Source organism: Sordaria macrospora, chromosome 7 (genome assembly GCF_033870435.1).
Source record: "Sordaria macrospora chromosome 7, complete sequence".
Lineage (NCBI taxonomy): Eukaryota > Fungi > Ascomycota > Sordariomycetes > Sordariales > Sordariaceae > Sordaria > Sordaria macrospora.
This window is the reverse complement of record NC_089377.1, coordinates 2,849,646-2,875,156: the sequence shown is the minus strand read 5'-3', so window position 1 is coordinate 2,875,156 and position 25,511 is coordinate 2,849,646. Positions and strand designations below refer to the sequence as shown.

Genomic DNA, 25,511 nt, shown 5'->3' with positions numbered 1-25,511 from the left:
GAAGGACTATACTTTGCAAGAATCATTAGCAGGTACCCTTACACTTGAATTGTGCGGGGCATTACATAGCAACGGCTGATCAGAGGTATCGACGCCTTGACTCTTAGCACTTATGCGCGGCAAGTGCCGTGTTCTGGGCGTGCTGCTCGTTTCAGGTACCGTCCCATCCCAATGCCGTGACAAGTACCGACCGATCAAGCCACCAATCACAGAGAGCGGTTAAATGTTATCGATAAGAAGCTTTCATCAACGACATGCCTTTCGCCTTCCACTTTCCTGAACTTACATCCAGCACTGCACCAGAACGTCAACCATGTGCGGTCTGTTCCTTCCCATCATGAACGTTGTAATTACCTCAAGGGCACCTTCCATTCATCCTTCAACCCGCGCATGCCGTCAAGTAACGTGACTTGACCCGGTCCACTGCAGTTTACACCATGTCGTCCGAGAGCAGAAATTGAGAAAACAAAAGCTGCCTTGATCATCCGTCGCTGGTGACATGCCAGCCGCCCGTCACCCTCCAGGATGTCATGATACTCCCACCCACCGTCCACCCTTCCGGCTTCGTCAATTCACCCAACCTCTCGCCGGACAAATCCCCCTGACTGCCTTGACACAGATCACTCCCACTTGGACGACACTCTGCGAGATTAGCCGCCGCACACGGGCCTGGGGATGTTACCTTGCCGGCGATGGAGTCTGAAATATCTATTACTCGTTGATGGTGTGGACAGTGGATGGAGATACTGATTCACGCTGATTGTGGATATGCGAACAGCAAGTTGAATCGGCCCTTGTTCCCCTGGGTATTGGTACCTATACCTAGCCTGGTCTGTTCAAAGCTCCCTTCGCCCATGGCCGTCCGATCGCAGCCCTTCCCCCTCGCAACAGCCCGCTTCTCCCGATACTCCAGGTTTGGGACTCGGTCGACAGCCTCCGTTCTTCACCCCAGGAGAGTCACCGGGGGATTGGTCCAGGCTCGCATATTGTCTTCCTGCCAGATCGGGCCTGTGTTCCCGGTCCAATCTTGCACCAGCCGCGTCATCACCACCTCAAGTTGCTCCTGTATACTGCAGTCTCTCCAGCCGCCGTCAGATAAGAGTCCAACTCCTCCGCTCTGTTTGTTTTCTTGCCCACTTCTGACCATCGTAATGTCCTTCTATATGCCCATCACAACAGACAAGCTACTACTGCCCTCCTGAACAATCAAAGCCCTTGACAACGAGACTAGTCGACCGGACCTCCTTGGCCTGCAATGGCGCCCATTGCTGTGACGCCAGATAGCTCAACCGCCAGTCCTTCTGGCGACAGCTGCAACGGCTACTTTCACGTGCGTAATGGTAACGGCCATAACAACATCAGCAACAATGGCCATACCCATGGCGAACACGGCCATTCTGCCACCGTAGGGAATGGTCATGGCAATGGCCATGGCAACGGTAATGGCGCCCCTCTTGACGGCCTCCGGATCGACACCAATGGCCATGGCAGCTGGACTGCCGACTCTGGTCAAGATATGCCTATAGCCATTGTTGGAATGGCTTGTCGCATGCCCGGCAATGTCGCTACTCCGGCCGAGTTTTGGGAACTCTGTACTAGGGCCCGGTCCGGCTGGTCTGAAATCCCCAAGCAGAGATTCAACAGTGCCCGTTTCCACCATCCCAACCAGGGCAAAGGCGGCACCCTGAATCCCCTCGGCGGCAACTTCTTGAATGTCGACCTAGCCGCCTTTGATGCCCCGTTTTTTGGTCTGACTGAAAAGGAGGCCATTTCTATGGATCCTCAGCAGCGTCTTCTTCTCGAATGCACTTTTGAAGCACTCGAAAATGCTGGCATTCCAAAGCATACCATTGTCGGAAAGGACGTAGGTGTTTTTGTCGGCGGTTCCTTTCCCGAGTACGAATCTCATCTCTTCAGAGACTCAGATACCATACCTATGCACCAGGCGACCGGTAAGTCTCTTTACTTCCTTCCGTCGAAACTGCCTCTGGTAGAGATATCAAAGAGTATGCGAGTCTGACACCATGCTTTATACGTTGGCTTTACCAGGTTGTGCATATGCCATGCAGTCCAACCGTATATCGCACTTCTTCGACCTACGAGGCCCCAGTTTCACGGCCGACACAGCATGTTCCTCTAGCATGGTAGCCATCCATCTGGCTTGTCAAAGCTTGCGAACCGGTGAATCAAGCTCCGCTTTGGTGGGTGGCTGTCACCTCAACATACTTCCCGAGTTCTGGGTATCCTTTTCGACTTGCAGGTGAGTCTAATACAGCGATAAAGGTTTCCCCTGCTAGCATGGTGTCACATTTCCATTGCATCTGATAGTCCTCATGTTCTAATCACCACGGTTGCAGACTGCTCTCGGATACCGGCCGTTCATTTTCCTTTGACAATCGAGGCACCGGGTTTGGCCGTGGAGAGGGCTGTGGCATGATTGTCCTGAAGCCACTGGACCAGGCTATAAAGGATAATGATCCTATCAGGGCAGTCATTGCCGCAACTGGCCTTAACCAGGATGGCAAGACGCCCGGCATTACTATGCCAAATGGGTCGGCGCAAGGTCAGTCAGCAAGTATAGTCGCGTTAACTGACCTGACTCAGATGAGAAGCTAACCACTAATCTCAACATGAAGAGGACCTTATGCGCCAAGTCTATGGCAATGCTGGCCTTGACCCGAATTTGTGCGGTTTTGTCGAGGCCCATGGAACCGGCACTAGGGTCGGTGATCCCATTGAGGCTACTGCCATTCACAATGTTTTGGGCCAAGACAGAACCCCCCGTAACCCTCTATGGATCGGCTCTGTAAAATCCAACATTGGCCATCTGGAAGGGGCATCCGGTATGTCATTATCACTCCGTTATTTTCAAACTGTGGCCGCCCTATCCAAGACTAACTAATCTGCTTTGTCTTCAGGTATTGCCGGTGTCATCAAAGCAGCCCTCATGCTTGAGCGTGGTTTCATCCTTCCGAACCATGATTTCAAACAGCCAAACCCAAAGATCCCCTGGAAGGAGTGGAACCTAAAGGTCCCGGTGACCCAAAGGCCGTGGCCACGCGGCAAAAAATATATCAGCGTCAACAATTTCGGATTTGGTGGAACAAACGGCCATATTGTACTAACGGCAGCACCATTTCTGGGTCCTAAAACTTCGGGGCCCTCCCATGACGACACCATCATGGCGTCCGATAAGTCAGGGCCAGGCCGCAAGCTTTACGTTGTCACGGCCAATGACAAGGCGGCTCTTTCGCAACAGATGAAAAACATCGTGGTTTACCTTGAGCAGAGACCTGAGATCTTCCAGGTAGATCTCACCAGCAATCTTGCTTATACGCTTGGACAGCGGCGGTCCCTCCTGCAATGGAGAGCTGCTATACCCGCCATCAACTCCTTTGAGTTGATCGAAGCAATCAACGGAGAAAAGGTTATTACCGGTAAAGAAACCGAGCCTCTCAGACTAGGTTTTATCTTTACCGGTCAAGGTGCTCAGTGGTATGCCATGGGTCGGGAATTGTACGAGCAATATCCGACATTTACCACGAGTATTTTGCTGGCCGACACCTGCTTAGCTGCCCTCGGGGCGGAATGGTCACTTATTGGTAAGCATGGGTCACCACCATGACTCCCCCCCCCCCTTTCCCCCCAAACAGATCTTTGGGAGTATTTTAACTAACTCAATTACTACTCGCATAGAGGAACTCGGCAGAGATTCCAAAACCAGCGGGGTCAGTGAGGCTCATATTAGCCAGCCATCATGTACTGCGGTCCAATTGGCACTCGTTAACTTGCTGCGAGGCTGGGGTCTTCGGCCAACTGCTGTGGCAGGTCATTCCAGTGGTGAGATTGCCGCTGCATATGCTGCGGGCATTATCGACTTCGAATCTGCCATGGCAATTGCCTACCATCGAGGCAGGCTGATCCCTATTCTCAAGCAAAAGTACCCCGAGCTCAAGGGCCGCATGATGGCTGTTGGAGGAAGCAAGAAGGAGTTCACACCCCTTATCGAAGGGCTACAAGAGAAGGAAGTCAGGATTGCTTGCTACAACAGTCCTTCCAGCTTGACCATTTCCGGCGATGAACCTGCCTTGGCCGAACTAGAGAGGATCTGCGAGAAGAAGCAGCTTTTCAACAGGCGTTTGGTCGTTGACGTCGCTTACCATTCCCACCACATGAACTTGGTCGCCAAGGATTACCGTGCCTCCATCGCCAATCTTCCACCGCCAGCTCGGACTGGCGTGCAGTTTCACTCTTCTCTGTATGGTCATCTTGTTGACGCTGCCGACTTGCAGCCTAACTACTGGGTTGACAACTTGACTTGTCCTGTACGCTTCAGTGAGGCGTTGCAGAGCATGCTTGCGCCGGTCGGCGACCACAAGCACGGAGTCAACATGCTCGTCGAACTGGGTCCTCATTCCGGACTCCAAGGACCTATCAAGCAGGTGCTCAAAGAGGTCGGCGGAAGCGCACCAAAGATTCCATACGCTTCTGCTCTTGTTAGGAAACGGAACGCCGTTGAGACCGCTCTGGAACTTGCCGCGCAATTGTTCACCAGAGGGGCAAATCTTGACTTTGGTGCCGTCAACTTCCCTAAGCCAACCAAACCACCAACGCTGCTGACAGATCTTCCACGATACCCTTGGAACCGTTCTACAAGGTATTGGCAGGAATCTCGTATGACAGATATGCACAAGAACGCGGTTGGTTCGAGGAGCGACATCATCGGTGTCTTGGCCAACTACTCGAGCGATCTAGAGCCCACATGGCGCAACATCGTTCGCTTGGACGACCTACCCTGGCTGCGTCATCACAAAGTTCAAAACTTGATCATGTTTCCCATGTCTGGTTTTCTCGCGATGGCTATGGAGGCCGCCTCCCAGAAGGCGAAAAGCAAACACCGCTCATTTGATAAGTACCAGATGAGGGACATTGCCATAACAAAGCCGCTCGTGATCCCAGACAACGACATTGAGATTACAATTAGTCTCCGTCCGCACCAAGAGAGTACCCTTATCTCATCTGAGACATGGGACGAGTTCAGGGTTTGCTCATGGTCTTCTGGCCAAGGTTGGGTAGAGCATTGCGTTGGTTTGATCGCAACGGCCAAAACCACGGACAATGATGTGGTTCGGGGCCTACAAGCCGGGAATGGCTTTGAAGACCACCTACGTTCTGTTACACCAACCACCGACGACACACAATGGGCTTCAGTCAATTCTCAGCAGATGTACGAGACCCTGAACAAGCTTGAGGTTATGTACGGATCTACCTTCCAAGGTCTCGACAATATCAACGCATGCGACACACAGTCAACAGGAGATATTGTTGTTACGGATGTGGCCAAGGAGATGCCAGGTGGCCACTTGACCGAAGCCGTGGTACAGCCCGCATTTCTCGAGTCGCTCATTGGTATGTACTGGCCGATACTTGGGGCAGGGCGCCGAGAAGTTGACACGATCTACCTTCCGTCCTCGATTGACTACATGACCATCTCTTCAATCATAACCCAACTGGCACGCGAGCCTGGAAATACGCTGCGCGCCATTTGCAAGGGCGAGGTCTTTCCTGGCATTCATCGGCCGTTCAAGGTGCAAATGGTTGCGGCCCCAGCTGCTTCTATGGAGAGCACGATTTCAGTTGATGGCTTGACAATCTCACCTGTTCTCAACGGGGATACTCTAGAGAAAAGCACTACTCCTCGCGACCTCTGCTACAAGCTTGAATGGGAGCCGGTTTATTACAGGACGAATCAGCTTCCTGTTGGTGTCCAAATTGTAATCATTTATGAGGATTCCAACTTTCAGAAACTTGTCGCTCTGGGGCTGGCGAACGCACTCGAGAAAGTTACGGGGAGGTTACCTGAAGTCGGTAACCTCGGCACAGTTGACCCAGAAGGAAAGACTTGCATCTTCCTGAATGAGCTGCATCAGCCTTTCTTGGCCACTCTTACGCCATCGCAGTTCTCTGGATTGCAAACGCTTTTGACCAGGGTTGAGGCTATTCTATGGGTAGTCAAGGGAGCATACGACAAATGCACTGAACCGGAGGCAAACATGGTTACTGGTCTCAGCAGAACCATCCGTTCGGAAACCGCGCTTCGGTTTGCTACGCTGGATCTCGATGCGGCCACGCCTCTCTCGGAAGCCAAGGCGGCAGACGTGATCTTCAGCGTCTTCAAGATCGCTTTCGGGTCTGTTTCCTCATCGATGAGTGAACAAGAGTTTATGGAGAGGGAGGGATCGCTTTTCACCCCGCGCATCACCCATGACAGGGAAACCGACGAAGAAGTGCACAATTTGACAAATCCAAGAGCCTTAGAGCCCACCGCTTTTGGTAATAACAGCCGACTTCTGAGGCTGGAGATCTCTGCGCCCGGTGCTTTGGGTACACTTCACTTTGTCGACGACCACTCACTGGAAGTGCCGCTGGCAGTTGATCAAATTGAGATTGAGGTCAAGGCTGTCGGCATGAATTTCCGAGATTCCATGGCTGCAAAGGGTCAAATTCCCATCACCATGTCTGGCGCTGAAGCAAGCGGGATTGTTATCGCTGTTGGGAGCAGTGTCTGCTCTTTCAGGGTTGGCGATCGTGTTACAGCGCTCACACAAGGCGCTTTCGCGACGCGAGCGAGGGCAACTGCCAGCCTAGCATTCAAGGTCCCGGAACACATCTCCTTTGAAGCAGCTGCCACGTTGCCCCTTGGTTACTGCGTTGCATATTACAGCCTGGTTGATGTTGGGCGCTTGGCTGAGGGAGAGACCGTCCTCATACACCAAGCAGCAGGGGCTGTCGGTCAAGCAGCCATTTGCCTCGCTCAGATGATTGGAGCTGAGATTTTCGCGACGGTTGGGAGTGCTGAGAAGAAGGAGCTGCTCGTCAATGAGTTCGGTCTCCCTTCCGATCATGTCCTGTACAGCCGCGACACTACTTTTGGGCCTACCATTCGCCATGCTACCTGTGGCAGGGGGGTAGATGTTATCCTCAACTCATTGATTGGTGATGGGCTGCGGGAATCCTGGGAGTCTCTCGGCAAGTTTGGGCGGCTCGTTGACATAGGCAAGCGCGACTTTGCATCGAAGCCTCGAGTGGAAGTATCCGCTGCCAACAAAAACGCCAGCTTTATTTCGGTTGACATCTTTGCTCTGCTGGCCGAACGGCCAAAAGTCCTCAAACGTGTGTTTGCCGATATTTCCCGACTGCTTAGATACGGAAAGGTGCGGCCGGCAAGCCCGCTTTCTGCCTTTCCAATCTCAGATGTCGAAGGTGCATTGAAGATGCAACAAGGCGGTTCTGTTATCGGCAAGGTGGTGGTGACTCTGGGTGGGTCTGATCTTGTCAAGGTACATCCATCAGAAGCAACATTGCATCTCCTTGCTATCATGTCCTTGCTGACTCTAGGTTACAGGCCCCGCCATCACGCCGGTCAAAGGATCTCCTTCATTCCGATGCGACATATATCTTGGTTGGCGGCACCGGTGGTCTCGGAAGAAGTATGGCGCGATGGATGGCAGGAAAGGGTGCGAAGAACATCGTTCTTGTCTCGAGGAGCGGTTCCATCACCGGAAAGGTCAAAGAACTTGTCAAAGATCTCTCTGTGCTTGGAGTGAGCGTCCATGTCCGCCGCTGCAATGTGGTCAACAAAGCTGAAGTGGACGAGCTCATCCAAACTGGACTGCGGGGGCTGCCCCCTATTAGGGGTGTTGTGCACGGAACGATGGTTTTGCGCGTAAGTCCGGTGAACGCTTGGCCTAGCGTCCAGTTGATAATCATTATGGCTAACCATCCTCTGCAGGACGTTCTTTTCGAGAAGATGACATGGACTGACTATACTGAAGTCATTGAGGGTAAGGTCCAAGGTGGCTGGAACTTTCACCAAGCATTGTTATCCTCGCCACTCGATTTCTTCGTGGCTATTTCATCCGCAGCCGGTGCCGTGGGAAACCGTGGGCAAGCGGCATATAGTGCAGCAAACTGCTTCCTGAATGGTCTGGTCCAGTACCGGCTTGCCCATGGTCTTCCTGCGTCATCACTTGACCTCACCGCTGTTTCCGATTCCGGCTATCTAGCTGAAGACCTCGAAAAAGCTGCTGAGGTAGCCCGAAATCTTGGGAGCGATACAATATGCGAGGCAGAGGTTCTCGCCCTGTTGCATGCCGCCATTAGTGGAAAGCTGACGTCGGCCTGTAACAATCACACGATTACCGGCATGCGTATTACCTCTACACTGCGACCGTTCTGGACCGAAGATGCAAAATTCAAGGCTATGCGCATAGCAGCCGAAGATGAGGCGGCAAAGAACGCATCGTTGAACGCGGTTGTGTCGTTCAATGCAGCCTTGAAGGGTGCCAGATCACCCACTGAGGCCGAAGACGTGGTATGCAAAGGGCTGGTTGAGAAGATTTCATCTGTGCTGATGCTTGACGCGGACGACATGGATATCACACTATCTCTCTCGCACTATCCCTTGGATTCTTTGGTGGCTATTGAGATCCGCAATTTCGTTACCCGTGAGTTTGAGGCGAATCTTCAGGTGCTGGAACTTCTATCAAGTGGGTCGATTCAAACACTGGCAAAGGCGGTATGTGCGAAGACGAAGATCGTCTCGTTCAAAGGATAGAGAGGTTATGTATCACTATGTCCTTCTCTGCTCGGTATATCTCGTTGTCTCCTTTTTTCTGCTTGTATGTAAATCTGATGTTCGGAGGAAGGCAGCGATTCAAGTAAGACAGTCTCGCAGTATCATCATTTAGGTATATCTACATCTCATTCCATGTTACAGACAGTTTTCGTGAATCCACCTAAGACTGTCCATTTTAATGCAAAGGTCGTACTTCGAACCCACGTTGAACCGAGTCTCGACACGTCGTTCACGGCGCGTGAGCGGCTAGCAAGAAGTGACATGCAGAACGGCAAAGGAAAAAAAAAAAACGATGATCAAGAGAGCGTAATTCAAGGAATATCAAGTAAGATCATCTTACATCTGATAACTAAACTGCACCAGCGCTCGCTGGCTGGACTGGAAGCGATGAATTAGACTGGACTTCATATCTCGGAGGACTAAGATAGAAATCCAAAACCGAAACAAAAAAAAAGCTGCTCGAGGCGGGACTTGAACCCGCGACCTTTGCATAACAAGTATCGTGAAACACTAGTATAAGAGCAACACGCTAACCACTGCGTCACCCGAGCTCGAAAGGTTGTTAAAAAAGGCTAGACTTTTAACTTATAGAGGGACCGAGGGGCAACTTATATAGCCTTGAGCCTCTTACCCATTTATATACTCTTACTATATATAATAATAGGGCGATAAAGTATATAACTGTTTACTAACTCAAAACTATTTAATTAAGCGTTATTATAACAGACTTGTAAGGATACCACAATGCAACGCAGGGACGTTTAACTGAAGCACCACAAATATATATAAAACGATAAAATAACTAAAGCTAAGAAAGGAAAGGGTAAGAGGTTAGAATCTGACTTAGTTATAACCCGTTAAGTATACCCAGATTCTACTATCCTTAACCGCCTTCCTTATATAATTTATAATATATATAACCTACAAGTCGCGCTTAATCACATTACCCATTAAATAATTCAACTAACCAAACAATGCAGTTGATATAACGAATAAGTCCGCGCAAGGCCAATACTATGGTGACGGGACCTATATCGTTAAACTACCCTCATTCCCGGATTGAAGCTCAGCCTTAAAGCTTTAAAAGTGACTATGTATAGGATAATGCATTTATTTCCTTACTATTACTCTTCTCCTTAATCCAATTCGTAACTTTTTAATTAACTTATTATCGTTTTTATAGAAGACCTTCTTTTTTGCTAGCTATGAATCCAATTACTTAGAAAGCCCCAGCATCGTGGGGTTAGTAATATAGTAATTTCTTAATAGTTTAATTAAATTGACAAAATCACTAGTTAGTTAGAAAGTTAAGTTATAATCCTAACTTTTTTTATTCTACTTAATATTCCAACTGCGGGGGCGGAACGAATCCTTCGCTGGGCTTTGCGACTGGGACGACTGCAGGAGTACGAGCTGGCAGTGAAGATCGAACAAGCGAAGGAAGCAGAAGAGCTACTAGGGAATTCAGATTGATCTTTGATTCTGGAGAGCGGGAGTACGGTCGGGGAAACACGCAGCGGAATCAAAGATCGGGCCTCGGGAATGACGGTGACGTCATACCGAGAGGAAGATAAACATCGAAGGCACGGCGTCGACACGGCGTCGTTGCAATAGGGAAGCGGAGGGTTTTCATCCGGCTACGGTACGGTTTTTCCCACCGACTAAGAACGGAAGCAGTACCACATACCCACTGGGTAGAATATGTAAATAGTTTAGCGTGATAAGACAATATATATACAAAGAATATACATGTGTGAACAGGGTGAACGACCACGAACGAATCCAATGATAATGATGTATTGTTGTGTTTAGACTGAGCAAGTCTGAAGATCTAAAACTATAGCAAGGGAGGTCCCTGTACGGTGGGGCCATAACCAGCCGCACGTGATACAGGACACCTCCAACACATTTTAATAAAATAAGATAGTTACTTTTGTAACCGTAATAGTATTTTTATATAGAATATTCTAACTGACTTTAATAAAACAATTTATAATAACTATCATTATATTATAACCATAACAACTTTTAAATATCCATTTCTAATTATTAATTAATAAATCAAAAATGTCAGTATTTTTCCGAAAAAAAGATTGAATGTATTTGTTAACGTGTGGCTAGTATTGTGCCTTGTGACTGCCTTGTACTACTACCTTGTAGTATAGAAGGCTGATTGAACTATTTCTTCTACGGAATCAGTCCACTCAGCCTCCACAGAACGTACTAGAATACAGAAGTTTTGCCACTGTATTCTGAGATTCTCTAACTTGTTCAGCATTTCTTCTAGATTAACTTGTCATCATGGAATGTACCAGAAGCTTATAGATTCAGTTCATTCCTTTCATAGTATAGTGCTCCTACAAGCACTCCTACCAACTTACAGAAGCTCCTACACTCTGGAAGGTTCTAGGTACTTAACGTTTGTGTATATAAAGACCTCTTCTCTCTCTTAGTTAGTCACTCCTTAAGTAAGCAACTCTCCCCTGAAAATATTTTTCTTGGCACCCTCTGTTAGTCGGTTGTTGGAGGCCAGGCCAAAATTACACTGTTTTTGGTGCAATGGGTGCCTTAGGGCTATCAGTGGCCTAACCCACCACTTTTTCATCGTTTTGAATTCGGGAAGATACAATTCGAACGACAGCAACAACAACTACGGCGGCGGCCTTTGGAGAGTTCACCGCCGTCTCGTCCCTCACAGCTGATAGCTTTTGAAACCAAGCTCTTCAAAAGTACTTCGAAAATGAAAGAGCGCCGGAGAGATGACAGCTCGTCGGGGGGCGAGCGACAACCCCTCTTCGAAACCTCCCCCTTAGAACGCCGCTTGCTGGACCCAAAACGGCTGGGCCGCATTCTAATGGGAATTTTCTTTTCGATCCATTTACATTTCAACATCGGAAAGGAAAGGACGGCGATCTCCTTGGACAATATACACTTTTGGAACCTCGCAATGCCAGGGACAGGAATAGGAAAATGAAGGCTTTTGGGGCCTAGGGGTTTTTCGAAACCGCACAGAAGTTAGGGTTTTTCCAGCGCACGGCCACGCTAGGGTCCGACCTAGCTGACCTATGGGGCTTTTTTCCCGTTTCATGTACTTATGCCACGCCGCCGTCGCAGACACGACTTATTATCTAGTATTGGTAGAACGTAGTCGAAAAATTCATTCATTCATTCATTCATCCTTAAGTAAGCAAGCAAGCACAATTCAAGCAATACAATACAGTCTACTCCTATAGTGCAGAGTTTACTATAATTGTTGTTTCTTACAGTGCAGAGTCCACTGTGCTCTTCTGTCTTGAGAGCAGAGTTCTCTCTAAGACCTCTTTTATAACATCCCTCTATTGTCTTTGCTACTACGCTGCTTCCTTCAGCACTGCTGTAGTACTTCCTACCGCATCCGCTCCGCTCTGTTACAAGTGCATAATTCCCTGTAGGATCTCTATACTGGTGCTATTATTATAAGTCAGTTAGGGCATTGCAGTAAACAATATTGATCTTAGGGTTTTATTTCTAAGTAACTTGGAAGTGTTATAAGTTTAGTAGTTATTTACGTATCAGTGTATACTTATAAGCATTGTAGGCTACTACTAATATTAGTATAAAAATGTATATATTTTGCTACGTCCGGAATAAGTAGCACTAGCGGGGTAGTAAATAATTTCAATAAATTGAATTCAAAAGTTGTCATCCTCCGGTATAACTAACTGATTCTTTTTGAATAAATAAACTATGTTCAAAATTGTCACGGCGCTGGCGGACCACTACATCACTAGGCTATGTTCCAAAAGGATACAAGTAACCGAAGCTGGCAATTCGGTCGCTCAAGTGGTCTTATATAGTTGTGATAGCAGTCGAGAGGCACAACTGCAAGGCTGCCATCACAAAAATTAAAGGATAAACCATCGTCCATTCTTGCTTTAATTCTATAAATGAATAAATTTCAAATTTAATGATTTATTTGAATAGTTTAGTTGATGAAATTTTGATTTACTTTGAATTCTATTAATGAGGTATTTGGGTCGTTACTTATATTAATTTATTTTCAATCAGCCCTACTAATAGTAACGGACTTTATATTTAAAAATTCATTGCTTGCGAAACGGTGGCGCACCCTCACGGAGGAGGCGTCGAGAAACTCGAGGAAACTCTGAACGCTAGAGCGGTAGGGTAGGACACAGAGCCATCTGCCGTTCTACCCCCCAAAGATCCCGGCGCTACATCAAGAAGGCAACGTAGAGGAGGAACGGAGTCATGAAGGCAAAGCGGAGATCTTAGCGGAAAGGTTTTCCCCAGGGGTAGAGGCGCCAACAAACCATCTACCAGACTGGAGAGAGGGAAGAGAGGTCGAACTGCCAATGAGTTGTAGATTTAGTACGGACGCTTATGATGAACAAATTGAATGAACTTTTCGACTACGTTCTACCAATACTAGATAATGAGTCGTGCCCGCGACGGCGGCTGGGCATAGGTACATAAGTGCGGGAAAAAAGCCTCTTAGGTCAGGCGCTCGCGTGGCCGTGGGCTGGAAAAACCCTAATCATTTCTGTGTGTTTCCACCTTTATTCCAGGCCTCCTGACCCCGGGAGACCAAGCACCTCTGCGAATGGCAGTGGCTTGTCGTCCGGGTCGGGGGTTTTGGCTCTCGCCACCCTTATCCCCTGGTAGCCTCCTCCTCCTCCTAATACCTGGACGTGTGTGTATCCCTGTCCTTGAGGGCTTGAATCCTTGTGAGAAATGTTGCGTAGCTTGTGCCGAAGGCCTTCGGCGGGTCTTCTGCCGCATTTGGGTCGCGGTACGTGACTAGTGGGCATACGAAAACGTGTCCTTTCTCGCGGGGTGCTCCGCATGTGCAGTACCGGAACGCCTCGGGGGGGGGGGGGGGGGGGGGGGGGGGGGGGGGGGGGGGGGGGGTGGTTGAAACGCGATTTGGAGCAGTGCTTAGGAAGGAGCGACACCTGGTTCTTAGTTTCATGTACTATATCTCATAACGGCTTATCAATGACAACACAATCCGCCTTAGTGGATACTGGAGCTGATGCTTCTTTGATCGTGAACTATTCTTTCGCGCAAAAAATCATCAAGAAATTGAATGTACCAATATGTAACAACTTCACCCCTGGATACGTCTCGCCTTATAAGAAATTCTGACCCGACGTCATCGATCAAACCTTCAGCGCCACCCTATCCATCGATGGCTTCCGCTTTCTCAACCAGTGCATCATTATCCTCCCCAGCCTGAAAAGAAATATAATTATCGGAAGGATGTGGCTAGCAAAACATGATGTGATGCCAGATTGCCGGCGTAACCTGCTACTCTACCCCAAGGAAAAAGACCCCCACCTCGCGACGGCCGACATCCCGGTGGATCAGGAAGTGGTGTTGGTCAAGAATCCGTCTTTCCAACAGGACGTTTTGAGGAGAGAAGCGTTGATGGCACGAGAAGACAAACGACGTCACGACGGCATGCTGCTCAGGTTCGCACGGCCGGTCAGCCCATGTCGGAAGAGGAAACTCCTGCAATTCAGAGGCGTATCAAGGAATTGCAGGTCCTGGCGAAGTCCACCAAAAACCCGAAGACCGAGAAAATAATGCCAAGCAACTGAAAACCGAAGAGCATCAACCATGGGGAGCCGCGCCAACCCACTAACGAGTCCCCCTAACAACAAAAACTGGACCAAATGAACTACGAACTCTACGATGGACCCAAGATCGTCCAGACCAAGATAGAGGAAGCTCCCCCCGGGATGGAGAAGGCCAGGGGAGGACCCCTACCCGTTGAGAGACCCGCAGGGTCCGTATTGTGTGAAGAAGATGTTCTCATGGGTAAAAGAACGACCAAAGGACCTAGCGTTCGTCAGCTCTATCGCCTTTGATTATTATATCAAACAGGGAGAACTACCTGGGGCCACCAGTCTGTACAAAATCAACGGCCTCATTGAGAGTCTACAGAAGAAGAAGAATGAATTTTTCGACCTAGTTCTACCAATCTATGATAATGGGTCGTGCCTGCGGCGGCGGCTGGGCATAGGTACATCGGTCGGGAAAAACCCTCGGGCACCTTCCCGGGGGTGGAAAACCCTGTTGTTTCTAACTACTGCGTTCGGTTCCCCCTTACTCCCCTCCTTCCTCCTCCTCCTCTTCCATCTCCGTGTCCTCCTCCAGCCTTCCTACCGTTCGTCTGTCGTAGTTTATTCCTTCTAGTTCGGCCGGTGCGTGTCCCGGCATCTCGAAGGGCAGTGGTTCATCGTCTGGGTCCGGGGTGACCGGCCTGATCGTTCTGATGCCGTAGATACTGCCGTCCGCCCTAGCGCGGGCGCCGGTGTATCCGTCGGCCTTGAGATTGTGTATTCTGTTTATGTAAGTGGCGTAGTTTGAGCCGAATGCACTGGGGGTGTCTTTTGTTGCCAGTGGGTTCTTGTAGGCCACGAGCGGGCATAGTGCGAAGTGCCCTTTCTCTAGGGGTTCTCCGCAGAAGCAATTCTTGTATGCTTCGGGGGATTGAGAGTCTACAATCGGGAAGGGATCCGTTGGATTTGGACGAAGAAGAGCTCAAGCATCTGGTTAACGAAAGACTTCCAAGACGCTACGATTCCTATCGTGACGTGTTTGGCAAGATTGCCTCTGACACCCTGCCAGGGAAACGAGAGGATATCGACCATAAGATCATCCTCGAGGATGGTAGAAGGCCAGAGGAGCTTGGATACAACCGCTTGTATAAGATGACCTTGGAAGAACTCAAGGAATACCGGAAGTACATTACCGATAACCTACAAACAGGCTTTATCGCAACAAATTTCGCGCCCTGGGCGGCCCCGGTACTCTTTGTTGCCAAGGTAAATGGGGGACAGGTTCTGTGTGGATTACCGAAAGCCGAATGCCCGCTCGAAGAAAGAGCACTACCCCCTGTCCTTGCTCGAGGAAACTCTCGCCCGCATTGGAAAGGCTAAAATCGTCACGAAGATCGATATTCGTCAAGCCTTCCACCGCATTCGCATGGATCCAGATTCCGAGGATCTGACAACCTTCCGGACACGGAATGGCGCATACAAATACAAGGTGCTGCCGTTCGGACGATCTAACGGTCCCTCATTATTTCAGAGATTCATTAACGATACTCTAATGGGCTATATTGACGTATTCTGCAACGCATATATCGACGACATCCTTATTTACTCCGACAACGAAGTAGACCATGAGATTCACGTCCGTAAAGTCTTGGATTGGCTGCGGGAAGCCGGACTGCAGGCAGATATTAAGAAATGCGAGTTCCATGTGACTGAAACCAAGTTCTTGGACTTTATTATTGGTGTTGATGGCGTTCGTGTAGACCCTGATAAGGTGGCCGCAGTAAAGGACTGGAAGGAACCAACCACAGTGAAAGGGGTGCATGCCTTCCTAGGCTTCTGCAATTTCTATCGCAAGTTTATACGCGAATTCGGCCGCGTGGCTAGGCCCTTGCACAAGTTAACGTGCAAAGACTTATCCAGCTTCCAGTGGACCGAGGATTGTCAACGGAGTTTTGACGAGTTGAAGGATAGACTGCTGGAGGCTCCCGTTCTGGCTTACTTTTCATACGAAAGAAAACCCGCGTTGAGACGGATGCTTCGGATAGTGTCTGCACTGGAGTGATGTCTCAATATCAGGAGGACGGAGAATGGCATCCGGTCGCGTTCCACTCCGAAACCATGGCTCCCGCAGAGTTGAACTACCAGATCCATGACAAGGAGCTCTTGGCGGTTGTGAGAGCCCTGGAGGTCTGGAGGCCGGAGTTGAAGGGAGTGAGAGAGTCTCCGTTCACCATCTAGACAGATCACCAAGCTCTGGAATACTTCAGCACCAAGAAGTTGCTCAATGGCCGTCAGGTCAGGTGGTCAGAGTTTTTGTCAGAATACCAGTTTCGGATGACTTATCGGGCCGGTAAGGATAAGGTGGTGGCAGATGTGCTGTCGAGGAAAGCGGAAGACCTGAAAACTGTGAAGGACAAGAAACAAGACCAACATACCCTTCGCCTCTCAAACAGTACGACGGCTACTTCGTGTTCGCCGGCGATAAACCGGACGAGACAGATCTGGCTTTGCTAGACGATGGAGAAGCACCATCTCCTCTCTCAGAATTGAAACTGCTGGACGAGCAGCTGACGGCAAACAGGGAGGACGAGTCTCTTTCGGTATATCAGAGCAAAGCAACCACGGAACCTGACAGTCGCTTCGAGTTAAACCAAAGGCTGTTAACCTATCAAGGCCGACTGGTGGTCCCCGAGACAGGCAACCTAGGCACCAGCGTGGGATGTGAGGCCTATTCGAGACTGGCTACGGCCCACCCAGGAAGGTTTTTTGTTGTTGTTGTTGTTGTTGTTGTTGTTGTTGTTGTTATTTTAACGTCTACTTCCGCCTCCCGAAGGGCATGAGACGTGCGACAGTTACCGGAATAGAAACAAGAAAGAGCCCAAATCCTCCCTCTATAACCCCAAAAAGTAGAGCGCAAACCACGGCTTAAAGCCAGATAAATTCGTTGCCCCCGAAAAGAGATACCTTAGTTAGGGGCTCCAATCAGCATTTGCTGCTCGGGCTGAGCCCTCCTGTCCGCGCCCGTGCACGGACTTCCACAAATCCCGTAGCTGATTTGAAGTAATAGAGGTCAACGCCGTTGGAGGGAAACCTCAAGGGGAGAAACCTCCAAAATTGGTCCGCCGTTCTCCCTTAGTTGAAAAGGAGATAGTCGATGTGGTTGTCGATATCATTGAGGATCGAGGAAGATATAGCGATTAGAATGCGGCCCAGCCGTTTTGGGTCCGGCAAGCGGCATCCTAAGGCAGAGTTTTCGAGGTGGTTGTCATTCGATGCGGCTTGTGCCCGGTGAACGGTACTATCCTCGGCGCCCCTTTATTTTCCTCGAGTAGTAGGTATTGTCGAAGAGCTCGGCTTCGAGAGCTACCGGCGTTGTCATAGACGGAGGTCAACTCTCCAGAATCCATCCGCCGAAGGTCGAAATGGTGGGTTAAGCCATTGATAGCCCTAAGGCACCCAAAGGCATCAAAAAAGGGTAGTTCTTGGCTTGGCCGCTAACAACCGACTAATAGCAGGTGCCAAGAAAAAATTATTTGGGGGAGAGTTGTGCCCACCCAGGAAGGAACAAGACTTGCGGAGTCTTACAAGGAAAATACTGGTGGCCGGGAATGATGGCGGACATCGATAGATACGTCAACAACTGTTGGACCTGCCGCTCTTTTAAGGTTCCGCGAGACAAGACACCCGGCAAGCTACACCCGATTCCGCTGGCGAAAGACTGTCGCGCTTGGCAATCTATATGCGTTGACTTCAAATCAATGCCCTTAGATAAGCTAGGTTTCAACAACGTTCTGATAATGGTAGACCGTTTCTCGAAGATGGTGTGGACGTGTCCCTGCAAGGATACTACCACTGCGAAGGATATGGCCTTCCTATATTACCAAGGCCCCTTTCGCGTCTTTGGCCCCCCCAAAGAAGTGATCAGTGACAATGGACCGCAGTTCATATCAGACTTCATCCAGGAATTGTCCTCCATATGGGGAACTGAATAGAAGCTGAGTTCGCGAGGGCATTTTCAAGCGGCTGGCCAGGCGGAGATTGTGTTACGTGGATCAGAGGCTTAGCTCATATGTCAATCACAATCAAGACAACTGGTCAGGAGCTTTGCCCCCGCTCGATACAGTACAGGCCTCATGGCCGCATGACAGCTTGGGCGGACTTTCCCCCCATGAAGTGGTATTTGGCTTCCCAATGCCCGCGCCATTCGACTGGTCCCTGGGGACAAATCTGGAAGACCTCCCTACCACTCGCGAGAAGTTGGCGAGGGGTCAGGCCCAGGAGATGGCCAAGACATTGCATAACTTTCAGGAGTCCGCCAGACCAGCTATTGCGAAGGCCCAAGAACGCCAGACCGTCCAGGCTAACCGGGGACGGCGCGAGCCAGACTTTGGAGTGGGCGACAGGGTGTTCATCATCAAGAAGGGATGGCCGACGGACCGGCCGAGTGACAAACTAGATTATCCGCAAACCCGAATCCCATAGCACATCAAGGCTATGAAGGGATACTCGTACGAGTTGGACTTTCCCGACACCTGGCGAGGCGCCCGAGTCTATCACGCCAGGCGGCTGAGGAAGGACCCAAACAACCCTTTACCTGGGCAGGCGAACGAGAATCCGACAAGCGAGATGGTAGGTGGGCGGGAGGAATGGGAGGTCGCCCGTATCCTCATCTCTAAGCTCTTGTATGGACGTCTTCATTACCGGGTGGAATGGAAGGGTTGGGACCCAGACCCAAAGTGGTGGCCAGCGGGCGACTTCAAGAACTCGCCCATGCGAATCAGAAAGTTCCACCGCGAAAATCCCGATAAACCGGGACCTCCAGTGCGACTGGAAATTTGGGAGAAGAACTGGTTGGAGGATAGGGAACAAGTCGATCATGCCGATGATGACAAGCCGGTCCAGCAGGGAAAGTCATTTGTGCGCAGGTCTGGCAGACTAGTGAAGAAGGGTTGAGAGGATGAGGGAAATTTCCGTAGCGGCGTGGGGGTAACAGACCACAAACTGCGTTCAATTTTACCCCGAGGGTGATTTTCCTCTGCCTGGACAGCGGCCGCGGATTGGAACCCAGCTCGATTCATTATTTTTGTACAATAGTTCTTTTTTTTTTTTTTTTTTTTTTTTTTTTTACGGCTTTGGGGCTAAGCCTTTCATTGGAAGGGGGGTGATATCATAGCACTCGCGTTGTGGCTGGCTGCATCTAAGGGGGCTTTTGGGCGGTCAGCCTCGGCAGAACTCGCGCACCCTATTGTAAGGCGCACCTCCTCTTTTCTACTCTTGAGTTTTATTGATTTTTATTCACATCGACTTCTGTTGGCACAGCCCTGCCTATTCCCAGAATCGTGTTGTCACAAATAGGAGGTTGTAGAATTTTAGAAGGATGCGATTCCGTAATTCTTTGTTAATTATAACGACTTTATACTTAAACCCTTTTTATATAATGAACAGCTTCTTTCGTTTCCTCCGCCTTAAGTAATATATTCTTCGGACATTAATTTAAATATAAGATCCAATACCCAGCGCTACTATATGTTACGAACCATGAGCAAGGAACACGGGCCAACCAAGCCACCGGTACATAACAGCCACATAAAGGCTGGGCAGTGTAACCATGAGAAGGAAGGAAGGCTCATGAAGGTGGGCCAGGCTCATAGAGACGAGCCAGGCTCAGGAAGATGAGCCAGCCCATGGGCGGTGAGCCAGCACTGAGGGATTCACGTCTACGTGGACATCCGGAAACTAATATCTCGCAGAGGGCGAGCAAGTATAGAGGGACAACGGGAGAACTCAGATTTTCAGATAATTCGACAGTAGTCAATAGGTCATTACATTGAGACCAGTACGCAAGCATACTTGTTGTGAATCCTTTGGCTTCACGGAACAACTCTGATAGTTACTACCATCATCTATCTCATTTAGGCAGATCAGACTGCCATTCATCACGCTATATTAGAATCTATGTTCGGAGAGGATCAAATAGGTTTTTATTATCATTAACAAGGGTTTCCCTAGAATTATATGGAATTCGAATTTAAGAACGATGTAAGGGTAAACGACCAATTTGTAGCTGTAGGTATTCATTCCAGAACAAATAAACCGTGCAACTACTGCCCCTTCTATTTTTATGAAAACTCTTTTGATTACATTTTTAAATATAAGGATTATGGAACTTTTTTAAGTTTTGAACTATATTATAACAAATTACCATATAGTATTAGCAGCTTTCATGAAGGAATATGTAGCAATAATCTTCATTATGCACGGCGTCGACACGGCGTCGTTGCAATAGAGAAGCGGAAGGGTTTTCATCCGGCTACGGTACGGTTTTTCCCACCGACAAAAAATGGAAGCAGTACCGCATACCCACTGGGTAGACTATGTACATAGTTTAGCATAATAAGACAGTATGTATATATATATATATATATATATATATAGTAATTATATATCACAATTTCTTCCACCTCTTCGTTCTTTTTGTTATGAACAATCTCCTCTTTTAGAATTATTTTATGCTATTGCAATAGTGGGTTTGCTAACTCTGTTTTCAATTCACTTTTATAGAAGATTCTTAATTCTTTGCAACTATTAGGTATTTTGAATCTAAATAAACCTTTTTCCGTACCCGGAATATAGTAAAGGGTTTTTATTTAGAGAAAATCAAACTTGTCTCTTAGGCAGTCCGTCGACCAGGTTTTTTTTTTCAATAATAAAGACCTTATTGGATATCATAAAGTTTGGCTATTCATAGCAGTAGTTTGCTTACTTTGTTTGCTTTTGCTATATTCCGGTAACTGTCTTTTTTGGGAATTCGTAAACATTTTTTATCATTACTTTAGTTTCCTTGCTGTTTTCCAAGATAGTTTCTGTGAACAGGGTGAACAACCAGGAACGAATCAATGATGATGTATTATGTGGAGTTAAGACTGTGTAAAGTCTGGAGGTCTAAAAGTAGGGCAAGGGAGGACCCTATGCGGTGTGGCCATGGCCAGAGGGAGCCATGGCTGGCCGCACGTGACACGGGACACCTCCAACAAGATAACTATTAGTTGACGTTAGGTGAAGCCAAAAGGTTCACAACAAGTATGGTAGCGTTATACTGATCTCGGTGATAATGATCAATTGACTACTGTCAAACGATCTGACAATCTCAGTTCTCCCGTAGTCCCTTTATACCTTGCGTGTGTGCCCTTGACTCCCGTATTCCTGAGTGTCTGCTCACTCATGATGTTGGCTCACTTGAAGGTCCTGGCTCACGGCATGAGCCCTCATAGTCTGTGAGCCCTCCTGGTTCTGCACCCTATTGGTTCCTGTGGTTACACTGTCCCGCCTATGTGTGGCTGTCGTATTCTGGTGGCTTGGTTGACCCGTGTGACTCGCTTGAGTTTGTAACACCAATTATTTCCAGAATATTGAACTTAAAATGGTCGCTAACCGCCGCGTATAAAAATTCCATATAAAGAATATATTATTTACGCATTTCAAAATGAAACTACCGAGTTTTATAAACTTATACAGTTTGAATAACGCTATGAAACTTCATTACCTTCGTAAAAAGATTAATAAACGTTTCCGTAGCGCACTCACTTACTACAACCTTCCGGAGGATACCAACGTTAAAGCACTACTTAAAATTTATTGTATTATCGCAACCAACTTAGAAAACGTCAACTATTACTATAAAATCATGATATACTTCTTTGAAGACCTTAGTATCAACAATCTTAGTAGTAGCGGCGGCGGTAGTAGTGGTTCTCATTCCCATACTCCCGACGAATTTCCCGTTAGCTAGGGTAATATATATATAGATACTGTCTTATTACCCTAGAACCATTTATATAGTCCACCCAAAGGTAAGCGGTGCTGCTTCCTTTCTTCATCCAAGGGAAAAACCATGTTGTTGAATACTGGATGAAAACCCTCACCTTCTCCATTTCCAACCGTAACCCCAAATTCGAACTTTCATCCCGTCTCACCATGGGAGCCCGGGGAGCCGTGGCTGCTTCGATGTTTGTCGTTCGTTCTTATTATTATCTCCTTTTCTCGTCCCAGTGCACTTTGTTACTTCTCATTGGCTGGTATACTGAGACCCCGCCCCTCCACTTATCTTCAGAGTTCAGGGATGGAGGAGGAGGGGTCTTATTCGTGGTACTAGATTACATTCATTCATTTATTCTCCGCCGATTGGCCGGTTGGCTGCCTGTAAGGTGTTGTGAGGCCGGGATTTTTGGTGAGAGAGATAACGATTGGTCAATTGGATTTATTAAGGTTCCAATTCCGAGCACCCTTATTGGTTGGCTTAGTAATACCACAACTCATATTGCTAAGCCCAAGGAAGAGATTTTCTACACGGACCTAGTCACGTGTATCCATGGGTAAGCTAAGGACTAGAGTAAGCCCGACATAATCTTTAACGCCTCTTATGACTAGGAGGGCAAGGAAGATTCCATCCGATTTTTAAACCCGGATGGAAGTGAGGGAAGCAGGATTCGAACCCACGACCTTTCAGATGATACCGAATGTAACCCAAGCTCAGATCTTCTTGACTGGGCTATCCCCCCTTTTGAAATAATAGAAGTTGTATGAATAGTGTTCGAGAAATTAAAGAAAACCTATTTTAGGAAATACCAATGTTTCAGTATTTCGATCCGGCGTCATTAATCCGAATATGTTACGAGCTGATAATGACGGGCATGGGCCAACCAATCCACCGGTACACAACAGCCATGCGTAAGCTAGGCAGTGTAACCAGAGGCAAGAAAAGAGCTCTGGGCAGGCAAGGGCTCTGGGGAGTCGAGCCAGGCTCACCAGTCGAGCTAGACTTACGAATCGCGCCAGCTTGTAAACCACACGCTATGGGGTTCACGTCTACGTGGACATCCGGAAACAGATATCTCGCAGAAGGCGAGCAGGCATAAAGGAACTGCGGGAGAACTCAGATTGTCAGATAGTTCGACAGTAGTCAATAGATCATTACATTGAGACCAGTACGCAAGCATACTTGTTGTGAACCCTTTGACTTCACCGAACGACTCTGATAGTTACTACCTTCAGCTATCTCATTTAGGCAGATCAGACCGTGTTGTGGTGGGGCCTGTCCCACCTCTGCCATTCACTGGCCTTTGTGATGTGGGTCCATCCTCACCATTGTATTTAGCCCTCCACATTTCTTTTCCTTTCTCGTCTCCTGTGCTTAGCACAATCAACACACTTCTTGTGCCCACGAACCCAAGAGACTGCCGTTCGTCACAGAATAGAAACAAATATATTTATGTTTGTTATGAGTATTTTTTTAACTTAATTCCAAAAAACGGAGTCCTATCTCATAACATTTCTTTTAAAAAGAAATACCGGAAAATACGTATTATAATATAGAAAATGGGGAATTATTCATAATAGTCAGCGTATTAAAAGTATAAAAATAGTATCTTTTATATATAGCGGAGCCCTTTGTAATAGTAAGATACTATTTCAATTTTCAATATTTTAAAGGGAAGGATAGATGTAATTCGAAGTAAAGTTCGTTAAGAAGAAAATTTATTAATAAAAGTTTTGGAATAAAGCGAAACATGCCTTTAGAACATAAGGGAAGGAAAAGCATGGAAAGTAGCTGTGACGACATAGGTCCCGTAACCACGGTGCTGGCCCTATACAGACCCCCTTGTTATACCAATTATGCTATCTAGTTAGCTAAGCCACTCAATAGGTTTTACGACCATTCCATTGCATAGTCGTAAATGGTTTAATGAGTAATCCAACTAGCCCGATTAGTGTATTATACATATCATTTGTTGTGGTGGGGCCTGTCCCACCTCTGCCATTCACTGGCCTTGTTATGTGGGTCCATAAGCTCACACCACCACTGTATTTAGCCCTCCACATTTCTTTTCCTTTCTTGTCTCCTGAGCTTAACACAATCAACACGCTTCTTGTGCCCACGAGTCCAAGAGGTTATGAGCCCTCTGCATGCGATCGCATCGTATCGCATCGCTGCGCGCAGCTATCACGAGTATTGAGAACCCAGAGAAGAAGAAGAAGAAGAATGAATTTTTCGACCTAGTTCTAGACCCAGAGAAGAGATAAACAACGAGCGACACCGAGCGCCAGTCCCCCAGAGAACCCCAGAGAACTACGCGTTGTCGCAACACCGAGTGCGCATCGCTTTAGCGACCAGAGAGCTTCGGCACTGTTGTCAAGCGACAAGAGACCAGAGATTTTATTCAAGACCAGATATTGTCAAGCGACAACGAGATCTAGAGAACAGAAACCGCTATACGACTTCAATGAAGATTGTCGGTAATTCGAGACACGTCTACTTGCACACCACAGTCACTGAGATTCCTATCAAGTCAGAAACAGAGAACACAACCTATGCGAGTACAAACAACTACCTCTTTATTCGAAACAACGAGAATTCCGGCGCCATCTCTTTCAACGCCGCCACTTTGATTCCCTTGAAGGGCGAATCCAACCTTGACGCCTGGGCGCGCGCACTGAAGGTTGAGCTTGCCTCCCAAGGCCTGAAACCATACGTCACCAAGAGTATTCCAGAGCCCAAAGTTAACGACAAAACCAAGGATGAAGACGAGAAGCGCCTTCGCCAGTGGATGATGGATCGCGCTAAGGCGATGTCTATTATTCACTCTACCATTCGCGACAAGAAGGTCCAGAACGTTCTGTCTATCAACGGCTGGGACGAGGATAACGACGACCCAAAGTATCCATTCGATTTCATCAAGAACAGCATTTCCAGTGTCACCAATGAGGCCAAGAGCGATGTTCTCGACGAGTACCAGACCATCAAGTGTGCCTCCTTCGCTACCTTGGAGGCCTTTCTCATGCGCTGTCATTCATTCATTCATGCGCTGGCAGTCTCTTCGCAAGCGTGTCAAGGACGTCGGCTACAAGATCGACGACACTGTCGAGCTTACCAACCTTTTCAATGCGGTGAAACACTCCTTTCCCAACGAGGCTTTATTGTGGGCCGCCGACATAAACAAGAACGAATTGACTACCATAACCTTCCTGGCGAGGCTCTCTACCCTGGCCAACACCCAGAAAAACTATACCAATATGGTTGCTGCGAAGGTCGAGGTTAAGACGAAGGATACCACGAAGGAGGTTAAGACTGAGACCAACGGAGATGAGCGTGTCACCTGTGACGTCTGCGGCAAGAAGATCTACAAGAATTTGAAACATTTTCTATGTGGCTACCATCGCGTTCCCGGCACTACCGACTGCTGGTGGTGCGATCCCTACAAGGCTCCTGATACCTGGATCAACAAGAAGAAGGCGATCGGTTGGCTCAAGAA

At 48.2% G+C, this 25,511-nt stretch overlaps 4 protein-coding genes and 1 non-coding gene across 5 annotated transcripts; 4 read left to right on the top strand and 1 right to left on the bottom strand.

Moving 5' to 3' along the window:
- Positions 1-367: 367 nt before the first annotated feature.
- Positions 368-8,810, top strand: SMAC4_07941 (uncharacterized protein). The gene is made up of 8 exons (XM_003350577.2): positions 368-1,952; positions 2,050-2,260; positions 2,358-2,563; positions 2,637-2,843; positions 2,919-3,602; positions 3,697-7,340; positions 7,406-7,726; positions 7,793-8,810. Exons 1-8 carry the CDS (start codon positions 1,256-1,258, stop codon positions 8,615-8,617), a joined length of 6,795 nt encoding a protein of 2,264 aa, XP_003350625.1. The 5' UTR covers positions 368-1,255; the 3' UTR covers positions 8,618-8,810.
- Positions 8,811-9,094: 284 nt separating this feature from the next.
- On the bottom strand, positions 9,095-9,189 carry SMAC4_14126. The gene is made up of 2 exons: positions 9,153-9,189; positions 9,095-9,130 (listed from the first exon to the last, which is right to left on the bottom strand). It is a non-coding gene; the product is annotated as a tRNA-Ile (tRNA).
- Positions 9,190-15,015: 5,826 nt separating this feature from the next.
- SMAC4_14125 (uncharacterized protein) lies at positions 15,016-16,264 on the top strand (the record flags this gene model as incomplete). Its single annotated transcript, XM_066091789.1, has 1 exon — positions 15,016-16,264. The coding sequence occupies one exon, from the start codon at positions 15,016-15,018 to the stop codon at positions 15,580-15,582; it is 567 nt and encodes a 188-aa protein (XP_065947811.1). The 3' UTR covers positions 15,583-16,264.
- A 2,129-nt stretch (positions 16,265-18,393) lies between these two features.
- On the top strand, positions 18,394-19,155 carry SMAC4_14124 (uncharacterized protein; the record flags this gene model as incomplete). Its single annotated transcript, XM_003342450.2, has 2 exons — positions 18,394-18,594; positions 18,685-19,155. 2 exons carry the CDS (start codon positions 18,394-18,396, stop codon positions 19,153-19,155), a joined length of 672 nt encoding a protein of 223 aa, XP_003342498.2.
- Positions 19,156-24,482: 5,327 nt separating this feature from the next.
- Positions 24,483-25,298, top strand: SMAC4_14123 (uncharacterized protein; the record flags this gene model as incomplete). The annotated part of the gene is made up of 1 exon (XM_066091788.1): positions 24,483-25,298. One exon carries the CDS (start codon positions 24,483-24,485, stop codon positions 25,296-25,298), a length of 816 nt encoding a protein of 271 aa, XP_065947810.1.
- Between the last annotated feature and the right edge of the window lie 213 nt (positions 25,299-25,511).

Excerpts from the sequence above, each read along its gene's own strand:
- SMAC4_07941 (XM_003350577.2), top strand. The coding sequence starts at position 1,256 with ATGGCGCCCATTGCTGTGACGCCAGATAGCTCAACCGCCAGTCCTTCT. Across the intron at positions 2,261-2,357 it reads GTATCCTTTTCGACTTGCAG|ACTGCTCTCGGATACCGGCC; the intron begins GTGAGTCTAATA and ends CCACGGTTGCAG. Across the intron at positions 3,603-3,696 it reads GGCGGAATGGTCACTTATTG|AGGAACTCGGCAGAGATTCC; the intron begins GTAAGCATGGGT and ends CTACTCGCATAG.